The 13246-nt window shown below is 41.7% G+C and overlaps 1 protein-coding gene across 2 annotated transcripts in view; it reads right to left on the minus strand.

Moving 5' to 3' along the window:
- SMURF2 (SMAD specific E3 ubiquitin protein ligase 2) overlaps positions 1-13246 on the minus strand; it is an 86002-nt gene that overhangs the window by 50638 nt on the left and 22118 nt on the right. The window contains exon 2 of one of the 2 annotated variants that reach the window (XM_060202567.1): positions 3215-3253. The exons of the other annotated variant lie outside the window; for it this stretch is intronic. Within the exon in view, the coding sequence (XP_060058550.1) occupies positions 3215-3253 (39 nt within the window). The remainder of the gene's footprint in view (positions 1-3214; positions 3254-13246) is intronic. 2 annotated transcript variants of the gene reach the window in all.

The following is a 13246-nucleotide window of genomic DNA, read 5'->3' on the forward strand; positions in this document are numbered from 1 at the left end:
GGTAGAACACACTAGTTACGTGTGAGGGCCTCGGCCATCATAGGAAAGTACTTGCAGCTGTCTCTCCTCTCGCTCTCTCTCCCTCTATCTAGAGAAAAGAAAATCGTGGCAAGGAGCAGTGGAGCTATACAGGGACCCAGCCACCAACAATAACCCTCGTGGCATGCATAAATAAATTAATACATCTTGGGCAGAAGTAGATAACATAATGGTGATGCAAAGAGACTCTCATGCCTGAAGCTACAAAGTCCCAGGTTCAATCCCCCGCACCACAATAAGGCCGAGCTGATCAGTGCTGTGGTAAAAAAAAATTAATTAATTAATTAATTTAGCAAATGGGAATAAGGATAGATTATAGAATTGGTAATTGTGAGATCTCAAGTTTGATACTTAACTCCACATATGCCAGAGCAATGCTCTGGTTCTCTCTCTCTCTCTCTCTCTCCACAAATGTCTCTCTCACTTTCTTTTTATTTTTTTACATTTTAAAAGGTCTTATTAGTGACATAATGATAATTTACAAGATCATAAGGTCCCAAGAGGTGTAGCTCCACACACACCGACCCACCACTATAGTTCTGTGCTCCAACCCCACGTCTCCATTTCCAACTACAAATCTTATTTATTTATTCCCTTTTGTTGTTCTTGTTGTTTTATTGTTGTTGTTATTAATGTCGTTGTTGTTGGATGGGACAGAGTACATGGAGAGAGGAGGGGAAGACAGAGGGGGAGAGAAAGACAGACACCTGCAGACCTACTTCATCACTTGTGGAGTGACTCCCCGGCAGGTGGGGAACCGGAGGCTCAAACTGGGATCCTTACGCTGGTACTTGCGCTTTGCACCACCTGCGCTTAACCCACTGCACTACCGCCTGACACCCCCCCCAACTACAAATCTTTTACATATCAAGTTTTGTCCTAGAGTTTCTTACTAAAATTAATGTCACTTTTACTCAATAATTAAAGGTTACTATGAAGCATATTATAAGGGAAAGATTGTAAACAGCTGAATGATATTTCCCAATCCTCCCTCATTAAAAAAAAAGACTGGCAGAGACTGAGTATATGGGAACCAATGTCTGCTTTCTTGGGTTTTTTTTTTTTTTTTATTTTTTTAAAATTTATTTTATTGATTCCCTTTTGTTGCCCTTGTTGTTTCATTGTTGTAGTTATTGATGTCATCGTTGTTGGATAGGACAGACAGACATGGAGAGAGGAGGGGAAGACAGAGAGGGGGAGAGAAAGACAGACACCTGCAGACCTGCTTCACCGCCTGTGAAGCGACTCCCCTGCAGGTGGGGAGCCGGGGGCTCGAACCGGGAACCTTATGCCGGTCCTTGTGCTTTGCGCTACCGCCCGACTCCCGGTTTTTTTGTTTGTTTTTTTTTAATTGCCACCAAGGTAATCACTGGGGCTCGGTGCCATCACTACAAATCCACTGCTCACAGGAGCCATTTTTCCTTCTTTTTCTTCTATTTCATTTTGTTGTTGTTGTTTTTCTTTCTATTTTATTTTGATAGGGCAGAGATACTGAAAGGGGAGTGAGAGAGAGAGAGATGGAGAGAAAGAAAGACAGACACACCTCCAGACCTGATTCACCACTCCTGAAGCATCCCCCTACAGGTGGAGAGGAGGGGCTCGAAGCTATGTCCTTGCGCAAAGTAGCTGCCCACCCAGCCCCCAGTGTCAGCTTTCTTATCGGGAGCTATTCTAAGAACATGTATCTGAAATGTGGCGGAGTCCCCTTGGGAAATACTAAGCAGACTAAATGACTTCCCAACTTTCCATGGGTAATTTTCCCTAAAAATATTTTTTTGTATGGTGGGGTCGGGCGATAGCGCAGCGGTTTAAGCATGGCACGAAAATCAAGGACCCCGGTTCGAGGCCCCGGCTACCCACCCGCACGCGAAACAGGCGGTGAAGCAGGTCTGCAGGTGTCTGTCTTTCTCTCCCCCTCTCTGTCTTCCCCTCCTCTCTCCACTTCTCTCTGTCCTATCCAACAATGATGGCATCAATAACAACAATAATAACTACAACATCAATAAAAAAGGGCAACAAAAGGGAAAATAAATAAATATAAAAAATGTTGTTTATTTTCATTGCTTATAGGGCTAGCAAAGTAGCTCACTTGGACAGCGCGGCTTTGCCCTTGTGCATAAGCCAGGTTCAAGCCTGGGCCCCACTGCACTAAGGGAAGTTTTGGTGCTGTGGTTTCTTTCAATTTTTGCCTCTCTGCCTTTATACTTAAAAATCAAACAAAACAACTTGCAAAAGAATCTCAAATCTTTCCTAGAAATACAGTATGCACATACATTACATATATCTGCATATACACACCTGTGCATAAAGTCATTTAACAGAAATGATAAAAAAAAATTTGAAGTAATAAGACAAACAAAAAAGTAAAATACTCTTTAAAAATGCAATGCCAAGGGCTGGGGAGACAGCACAGTGGTTATGCAAAAGACTTTCATGATTGAGGCTTTGTGGTCCCAGGTTTGATCCCCAGCCTACAGTAAGCCAGAGCTGAGTAGTGCTCTGGTCTTTCTCTCTGTATTTCTCATTAAAATAATAAATAAAGGGAGTCGGGAGGTAGCACAGCGGGTTAAGCGCACATGGCACAAAGCACAAGGACCGGCATAAGGATCCCGGTTGGAGCCCCCAGCTCCCCACCTGCAGGGGAGTCGCTGCAGGTGTCTATCTTTCTCTCCTCCTCTCTGTCTTTCCCTTCTCTCTACATTTCTCTCTGTCCTATCCAACAATGACAACATCAATAACAACAACAGTAATAACTACAACAATAAAACAACAAGGGCAAGAAAAGGGAATAAATAAATAATAATAATAATAATAAAACACAATCAATCAATAAAATTATTTTTAAAATGTAGTGCCAAAATGCTCTGAGCCAAAGCATTCAAAAGCAACCTTTTTTGTTCACCATCACCTAGGCGTCACCACTCCAGGTCAAATGTTTGAGAGAAAGAGAGGTCATTGCACTGAAGATTCTCCCAGAGCTGTAGTGCTCCTGTGTTGGACCAGGGGATCAACCCTGGGTTTCAGGCATGGTTAGCAGGCACTCTCTCAGGTGAGCTATTACACTGGCCCCTGAATAAACTTCTGAATAAGAGAAATCGCTGAACCACACAACTCTGAAAACACTATCCAAAGAACCTATAATACAATATCGAAGTCTTAAAGTTAATTTACTTACGGAAAAAATCCTTTTTCACCAAGTTTTTTGCACAGAGTACTGTAAAAAAAAAAAAAGAAACACATGGGAAAATTAAAATAAAACTGTATGTCTGCATTTCTAAATAATAAAACACCAGTAAATAATAAACACAAACTACAGCAAGTTATGAAATATGGTCACAAAGTTTTATAAAGAAGCAAACAAAAGACAGCTGAACCAATGGTTGCAGCTTTAGTAATGATCACTCAGGGCAATAAAGTATTCTAATTAGGACTCAGTTCCTATCTTCCATCGAGATTTGTCCTTAGAGTAGCACAACTGTGATGGGGAAAAGTTCAAGGGGGAAAAATGAGGCCGATGGTGGTGCACTTGGTTGAGCGCATGCATTACAGTGTGCAAGGATTTAGGTTCAAGCCCCTGGTCCCCATCTGTAGGGGGAAAGCTTCACAAGTGGTGAAACAGTGCTGCAATTGCCTCTCTCCCTTTCTATCTTCCCCTTCCCTCTTAATTTTTCTGTCTCTATCCAAATTAAATTTTTAAATATTTTAAAATGAAAAAATATGTAAATTTACATATCATAGCCACTTTAAGAATACAATAATTCTCAGGGTGAGGGAGATAGTAAAATGGTTATACAAAAAGAAAGATGGCTGATGCTCCCAAGTCCCAGGTTCAATCCCCCACACTACCACAAGCCAGAGCTGAGCATCACTTGGGGAAAATAAATAGGTAAAAATAATCATTTTCTACTGAAAAGACAAGATAAACTAAAGCTTTTAAAAATCTCTTTGGGGGAGCCAGAGAGTATGCTACTTTGCTACCTATGGCCCAGGCCAGATTCAGGAACCACAAAAGAGACGCCGAGGCATCACTCCAGCCCTGAGCCCTGGCTCTACCATGACAGTGGGAGTGGGGGTGGGACTCATCTGGAGGTCAGGAAGGTGACTGAGCAGTCAGACACCAGGCTTCCTTGTATTCAGTCCCTGGCACCATATGAGAATACCCTGCACAGCACACCTGCGTGCAAGATCTTGGCTCATTCCCTGGCGTTACAGTAAACAAGAAAACACGATCAGGAAAAAAGAAGGTAAGGGCTGGTCAAACTGCTATACTTAATGCTCAATCTCAGTGTCCCATCCTGTTCTGTTTAAATTATTGATGATGGTGTGTGTCAAGTGACTTGAGAACTAAATATTTTTATCTGTGTCATTTCCACACAGTTGAGTCTTTAATGTGCTCGCTGCTCTTTGGAGGCAATGTACTCAGTACTAAAAACACAGCCCAGTACTCTTTCCATTCTTGGTATCAATTCTGAATTTCAAAAGGACAGATGGCTGATATTTCACTATAACAAATTCTCAGCGAGGTATGTATCCATTCTCTTCTGAAATGTAAATTACAATGTAGTTTTATGTTTGCAGCACAATTTTATATTTGTAAATTTACCATCTTCTTGTAAGAGAAGATAAAAGTTGAGTCAAAACACAGAATGATGGGGCTAGGGAAGGATGATAGTATGGAGGAAATTTCATTTTTATTTTCCAAACGTTGACTGACAGAGAGGAGTAAACACAATGCTGAGAAACGCTGGACTGAGTGACAGGAGTGGACAAGCAGCAGAGAATGCTGTCAGGTGGATGGGAACAAGAGCTACAGAACACGGGCTTTCTCCTACTACTCAGCTACGTGCATAATTAATGTTTGACAAGCTTTCTACTGAAGTATTCATGACTATACATAAAGGTGCAGAACGTGGGCAAGTCAATCAAGTTTCTTTCTGTATTAAAATCAAACATGACACTGGACTCCAGGTTATAATACAAGCACAGCAAAATACCACAACTCAAGAATTCATTATGAACCATGTCTTCAACTGCCTGTAGATTAGCACTAAAGACTGATTTTATTAGACTTGAACTGTGACCACTCTTCTCAAATTCCTCCAAAGTGTTTCTCATTTCTAAGTCAATATGCCTGTTCTAACTACTCTACTCAGTCCTTGTGCAGATAAACAGTCTGAAGTGGGTAGAGGGAGTCATGGAGAAGAGCTAAGGTTAGCCATGCTGCTGTCATTGATAACTCCTCTACTCCCACAACAATGTGACAACCTTGAGATGTTTAATGAGAAAGGAGCACTTCACTTCCTACATTATTCCTTGCATTCAACATTCTTGAGCATCTATTTTGTGTCATGAGATACAAAAAGCAGATATAAGGATAAACAACACACAAGTCATTTGCCCTTAGTTTACAGGTCAGTATAACTCAAACATCATCTCATAATGATAAGCATCCCAATGCCTTTTGATGATTTCTAAGAAATATTTTAAATATTGCAAAAATCTCTTTTAGTATATTTTATTTGAGACGGTGGTTAGAGAAAATTATTTGCCTAAGTGCAATAAATACTACCATTTCATCTAAGTCAATAATTCTTTTTTTATTTGGAAAAGTATGTCTCTATATACAACATACCATGAAGTAATATCAAAGTTAAATTCCAGCTGTATAACTAGAATGTTTGTTGCCCTGGGTTGTACTTATAATGAATGGGTGCCTATGCTTATTCTGAGTAAAACTCTCAACTGCTCAGTGTCTCCTTGCCAAACATTCCATCTCCCCTCCATGCTAGAGTTGCATTACAATTACACTGCTGATTGGAATGAGACTCCTTAGGGGAAAGAAAAAAGAGAAGAAAAAAAAAAAAACATCTTGTCTTCCTTCACTCCACAAAAACAGATGTTACAAAACTATTCCTGCAATTCAAAGTTCTATAGACATGTTTAACTAAGTAGACTTTTTCTATTTATTTTTTTAAAGATTTATTTATTAATGAGAAAGATAGGAATAGAAGGCGAGATAGAAAGAATCAAACAGCACTCAGGTACATGTGCTGCAGGGACTGAACTCAGGACCTCATGTTTGAGAGTTCAGTATCTTATCCACTGCACCACCTCCTGGGCCACGACTTTTCTATTTTCTTTAAACTTATATTATTGTTCTAAAATAAAGTTGATACTTGGGACAACGCTGCTCTACAAATTTCAATAAAATGGCCGTGTGTGTGTGTGTGTGTGTGTGTGTGTGTGTGTGTGTGTGTAAAATCCCCCCTTTCTGTTGGCACATGACAGTAATTTGGATCTTTTTGCTCCAAGAAATAACCTCACCTCACTGCCTAAATGTGAAATAAAAATGAAATGTACACTCCACCACAGTTTTTTTTAAGTGTTTATTGATTTTAATATTTTTTCTTTATTTTTTTAACATTTTATTTATGAGAAATATAGGAGGAGAACCAGATATCACTCTGGTACATGTGCTGCCGGGGATTGAACTCGGGACCTCATGGTTGAGAGTCCAGTGCTTGTATCCATTGTGCTACCTCCCAGACCACTCTACCACAGTTTTAAAGGTGGCTCAGTGGTAGAGTACAGGGCTTGTCTGTGTAAGATTCCAAGTCTGAGCCAACCAACTGTATATGTCAGAGTGATGCTCAGGTATTTCTCTTTCTCATCATCCCCACCCCCAATAAACAATTACTTTTAAAAGAAACTTAAATTCAATACAAAACTTGAGTTCTATATTATATATATTAAACTAGTTATTTAATAGTTTACAAGATGACGGGTATAATTCCATATCGCCCCTGCCAATCTAATCTAATCTAATCTTACACAATATAATTTATTAATTTTTTAGCTCTGTTGCTTGAAAAAGCACTACACATCAAGAGTTATCACAGGGCCAAGGAGATAGTAGAATGGTCATGTAAAACTTTCATGCCTCAGGCTCCGAGATCCCAGGTTCAATCAGTAGCACAGTAATGCTAAACAATGCTCTGACTTTAAAAAAAAAAAAAAAAAAAAGTCATTACAGAATGCTGTGATGAGTATGTGTCAGAGTGATGACCCTGGTTCTCTATCTCTACAATAAGTAAATCTTTAAAAAATAAAAATAAGGGAGTCGGGCTGTAGCGTAGCGGGTTAAGCGCAGGTGGCGCAAAGCACAAGGACCGGCATAAGGATCCCGGTTCGAACCCCGGCTCCCCACCTGCAGGGGAGTCGCTTCACAGGCGGTGAAGCAGGTCTGCAGGCGTCTTTCTCTCCTCCTCTCTGTCTTCCCCTCCTCTCTCCATTTCTCTCTGTCCTATCCAACAACGACAACAACAATAATAACTACAACAATAAAACAACAAGGGCAACAAAAGGGAATAAATAAATAAAATATTTTAAAAAATAAATTAAAAAAATAAAAATAAAAATAAGATAGGGCAGGAGAGATAGCATAACAGTATCCAAAAAAACTTTCAAGCCTGTGGCACTGAAGGTCCCAGGATCAATCCCCAGCACCACCATGTGCCTGAGCTGAGCAATGCTCTGGTAAAAAATAAATAAATAAAAAGGAACAAAGATTAAAAATAAAAAGAAAGGGGCCAGGTGGTGGCACACGTTTAAGCACACACATGACAGTGTGCAAGGACCCAGGTTCAAGCCCCTGCTCCCCACCTGCAGGGGGAAAGCTTCACGAGTGGTGAAGCAGGGCTGCAGGTGTCTGTCTTTCGCTCTCTCTGGCTCCCCCTACCCCTCAATTTGTCTGTCTCTATCCAATAATAAGTAAATAAAAATATTAAAAATAAAGAAAAATAAAGATTAAAATAAACTGAAACATAAAAGCATATAAGAGGAGTACCTGGTATATAGCAAGTACTCAATAAACATACGCTGTTATTTTTACTTCTAAAATCTCTAATAAAATAAAACCAGCAGGCCACACACAAGCATATTAAAAAGCAAGAAAGGTGTTGTGTCACAATCTGGCAAGAGCCTTGCCTTGCTTAGTGTAGAGACAGCTAAACAAACACCACAGACTGGGTGACTAAAACATCTACTTTTGACAGTTCTGGAGGCTGGGAAGTTCAAGATCAAAGTACCAGAAGATTCTCTGGTGAAATGTCTTCCTGTTTTGCAGACATATGCCTCCTTGCTATATCCACATATGGTTGAGAGAGGGAGTTGTTTGTTTTTGTCACTGGAACCAGGGTTCAACTGCCTATACAATGAACTCACCTATCGTGATGGCTTTTTTTTTTCCTTATAGAGGAAGAGAGATAGGGAGAGAGGAGAGGAAAAAGAGACACATGCAAAACTTCACCACTCATGAGGTTTCCCTCCTAGGGCAGTAGTGCAGCAGCTTAAGCGCAGATGGTGCAAAGCACAAGGACCAGCGTAAGGATCCCAGTTTGAGCCCCCAGCTCCCCACCTGCAGGGGAGTCGCTTCACAGGTGAAGAAGCAGATCTGCAGGTGTCTATCTTCCTCTCCCCCTCTCTATCTTCCCCTCCTCTCTCCATTTCTCTCCGTCCTGTCCATTAATAAATGACATCAACATCAACAACAACAATAACCACAACAAGGCTACAACAAGGGCAACAAAAGGGGGGATCCCAGGAGCAGTGGATTCATGGTACAGGCACTGAGCCCCAGCAATAACCCTGAAGGCAAGAGAGAGAGAGAGAGAGATTTGCTGGGAAATTGTGCAGATGCAGTCACATCTGCCATGTTGTGCCCTCAGGCTACTGCTAGTTCCCATGAGAGTTGGGACATTCTTGGAGTGCCTGTTTCGCCATGTTGTGCCCTCAGGGCATTGTCTATTTCCCTTCTTCTTCTAGCATTTGCCCTTCTTCCGTAGCCAGTCAACAGCATCAGGTTGAGCCTGATGTAAAGTTTTGAGACCTCCTTTGAATCTGGAGAGGTGGCAGTCGTTGACTATTTCCCTGCGATATTTGGAGTGCTTTGGTCACTCCTCCCCCCTCCCATTCTCACGAGAGTTATCATCCTATCCTGGAGTGCTCTGGTTACTCCTCCCCCTTCCCATTCTCGCGAAAGCTGCTCCTATAAAAGTCCTTCTTCTTCCGCACCTCGCTCTCTTGCCAGCGCTTCACTCTGGTGTTCAGATGCAGGAAAGGTTACTGCGTGAGGCGACCATTTTCGCTACCTCCACGTGGCCCAACCTGCTTCTCTAGCACCCAACTCTGAGGTGCCAGTGCAAATAAAGATTTGTGTTCCCTCTTCGCTCCGGACCTCCTCTCTCTCTTCTCCGTGGCACACAACAACAGAGATTGATTGATTGATTGAGAGAAGTGAGGGTAAACTCCTTAGATGAAACTGGCTACCAACTCCCCCTCCTCCCAGCTGTGGCCTTAGAATCTGCTACTACTGCTCAAGAGTCTGCTGATAACCCGAACAAGCTGTACTCTCTGTATACAACAACAAAAAGCCGCCTGTTAAGCTTGTTGCTATGAGTCATTGTGGGAAGGTTGATGACTGTACAAAAGGGCCAGTGCCATAGCACTCGGGGCCCATCCTGCTGTGGACAGGAGTCCAGATGGGTCTGTCAACAGAATAGACACTGCTTCCTCCTCCCCTATAAATTTCTCTCTGTCCTATCCAATTTAAAAAGGAAAAAGTCACTGGGAGCAGTGGATTCGTAGTGCCAACACCATACCCCAGTGATAACCCTAGTGGCAATAATACACACATACATACACACACACACACACACACACACACACACACACACCTCCTACATCAAAGCCTCTGTGTGTCCCATTTCTCTGCCTGAGAATCCAGTAACACTCCTCCGTCTATCTGCTTGGTTCAGGCATGTACGGACTCAGAACTGGTCTTTGATTGTTTTTTACTAGGGCACTGCTCAGCTCTGGCTTATGGTGGTATGGGGAACTGAACCTGGGACTTTGGAGCCTCAGACAGGAGTCTCTTTGCATAACCATTATGCTGTCCCCCCACCTAGAACTATTTATATCTATAGTAACACAAAGTATATCAGTACCCTGAATTATGACCGACTGCTACTTTATGTTGTTCAAATTGTCTCAGCCTTAGCTAGATTCGATGCTCTTCCAACACATCACTGACCGCCGGGGGAAAGGGGAATGCTTCCATGCTTTCTGGCACGAAAACACTGGGAAATGCTCTAGACTAACCCTGTACTCCCCATGCCCCAGTCCCAGATCCTGTTATTTCTGCAAGGAATCCAAATTACCAAAATTGAGAAATATCAAATGGAAACATCAAAAAAAATCCACATTCTTTAAATATGAACAGTTAAGCTAAATAACTACAGTGTGTTTGTAATATTTTGTTTATTTTACTTTAATGAGAGAGAGACACAGAAGGAAAGATACAGAGAAACAGATCAGAGCACTGCTCAGCTCTGGTTTACAGTGGGACAAGGGATTGAACATAGAACCTCAGACCTCTGGCATGAAAGTCTTTTGTATAACTATTATGCTATCTCCTCCACTGTTTATTTTCTTTAATTAATTTATTTCCCTTTTGTTGCCCTTGTTGGTTTTTTTATTGCTGTTGTAGTAATTATTGTTGTTACATCATTGTTACACGATGTTACAACATTGTTACATGTTGTTACAACATTGTTGGATAGGACAGAGAGAAATAGAGAGCGGAGGGGAAGACAAAGAGGAGAGAAAGAGAGATACCTGCAGACCTGCTTCACCACTTGTGAAGTGACCCCCTGCAGGTGAGGAGCCAGGGGATCGAACTGGGATCCTTATGCGCTTGGAGCCACGTGCGCTTAACCCTCTGCACTATCGCCCAATTCCCTATTTATTTATTATTACTAATATTTATTTATTTACTTTTAATTGCCACCAGGGTTATCATTGGGGTTGAGTGCCTACAACAACAAATCCACATCTCCTGAGGGCCCTTTCAAATTTTCCTTTAAAAAAAAAAAAAAAAGATTTAGGGAGTCAGGTGGTAGCACCTCGTGCCTCAGGTTAAGCGCAAGTGGCTCAAAGCGCAAAGGTCAGCATAAGGATCCCAGTTCAAGCCCCAGGGTCCCCATCTGCAGGGGAGTCACTTCACAGGCGGTGAAGCAGGTCTGCTAGTGTCTTTCTCTCCCCCTCTCTGTCTTCCCCTCCTCTCTCCATTTCTCTCTGTCCTATCAATAACAACAACAATAAAACAACAATGGCAACAAAAGGAAATAAATAAAATATTTATTAAAAAAATATTTTATTTATTCATGAAGAATGACAGAAAGATAGAGAAAGAACCAGACATCATCCTGGTACATGTGCTACTGGGAGTTGAACTCAGGACCTCATGCTTGACAATGCAATGCTTTATCCACTCCGCCACCTTCCAGACCACTCTTCCGTTCATTCTTCCCTTTTCTTTTTCTTTTTCTTCATTTTTCTCTTCTTTGATAGGACAGAGAGAAACTGAGTGAGATGGAGAGATAGATAAGGGGAAAGAGAGAGAGATACCTAGAGCACTGTCTCACCACTTGGGAAGCTTCTCCCCTTCTCCCTTGCTACTCTGCGCAAGGATTCCCATGGCTTCAAGCCCCTGGCCCCTATCTGCAGAGGGAAAGCTTTCTGAGTGGTGAAGCGGTGTTGTAGGTGTCTCGCTTTCCTCTCTCCATCTCTGTCTCCCACTTTCCTCTTAATGTCTCTAGATATTTATCCAGTAAATAAAATATTAAAAATAATAATGAGGTAGCCGGGCAGTAGTACGGTGGGTTAAGCACACACGGCATAAAGCACAAGGGCCTGCAGACTTGCTTCACCGCTTGTGAAGTGACCCCACTACAGGTGTCTTTCTCTCCCCTTCTTCCCTGTCTCTCTCGATCTCTCGATGTCTCTCTGTCCTATCCAACAACAATGGCAGCAATAATAATAACAACAACAACGATACACAACAAGGGCAACAAAAGGAAAAAATAGCCTCCAGGAGTAGTGGATTCATGGTGCAGGCACTGAGCTCCAGCGATAACCCTGGAGGCAGAAAATAAAAATAAAAATAAAAAAAGAAAAAGAAAAGAAAGAAAAACACCTGTCAAGAAAAAGTTGCCACGACACAAGTTTTGACTTAAAATCTACAGGAAATTAAGCCAGTTGACCTGTCCGGGAGAAATGCACAAAGACCTAAACTACTGGCAGAACAAGGATAGGCTCAGGCAAAGACGTAGCGACTACGCCTACATGTTCCTTACACTTAGAAAAATAACCTGGAAAATCAAAAGGATTTGAGACTACAAAGCGCAAGGACCGGCATAAGGATCCCAGTTTGAGCCCCCGGCTCCCCACTGCAGGGGAGTCATCACAGGCGGTGAAGCAGGTCTGCAGGTGTCTGTCTTTCTCTCCCCCTCTCTGTCTTCTCCTCCTCTCTCCATGTCTCTCTGCCCTATCCAACAACAATGACATCAATGATAACTACAACAATAAAACAAGGACAACAAAAGGGAATAAATAAATATAAAAAATTAAAGAAAAAAAAAAGGGTTTGAGACTTAATAGCCATAAGTGCTATTTACTGTTTTAAACCTTAAGTGTCAAGTGGAGAAGCACAAATTTACTTGCATTTCAACCATCTACAGGTTGAACCAGAAATGTTCTTATGTGAAGATTAGTTGTAAATCTGACCCCAGTTAACAGGGTGGTTTTTCAAAGGAAACAGTAGGTTACAGGAAAGACAGCCACTTGAGGAGATTGGGGGATATCATCTGCGCCCGACCCTGCCTAATAAAGTATAAAGTTAATACTGATTAGGAGGCTGAGAGAGAGAGAAAGAGAAATAAGAGGCTCCCAAAGTCACATTTTCTCCTATATCAAGTAAGAATAAAGTCAACAAAAACTTCATTTGAGTGACTGTCAGCACACTGGGAATTTCTAAATACAGACAGCCCCACTCAAACTCAATGCCACAAAAGACAGGGAGAATAAAGAGAACACAAGAAATTAAAAACACGAGCAATTAGTTCCCCACCACACCCAAACTGGTGCAACAGGTTGGATGTCAGAAGCAAGGCAGAAAAAACAGTTAACACTGTGAACCCTAAATATTCCCATCTAAACACTCTAGGAGAGCCATCACAGAGAGAAAGCAAATCACTTCCCATGCAGAGTTAAAGCAAATGCAATCCAGGTAGTTTGAAACTGTCCTTAGAATATCATAGAAATTGCCCAAAGGCTGCCTCTAGCTAGATCAATCAGTAAATGGGAAGGA

Source organism: Erinaceus europaeus, chromosome 12, assembly GCF_950295315.1.
Source record: "Erinaceus europaeus chromosome 12, mEriEur2.1, whole genome shotgun sequence".
NCBI lineage: Eukaryota > Metazoa > Chordata > Mammalia > Eulipotyphla > Erinaceidae > Erinaceus > Erinaceus europaeus.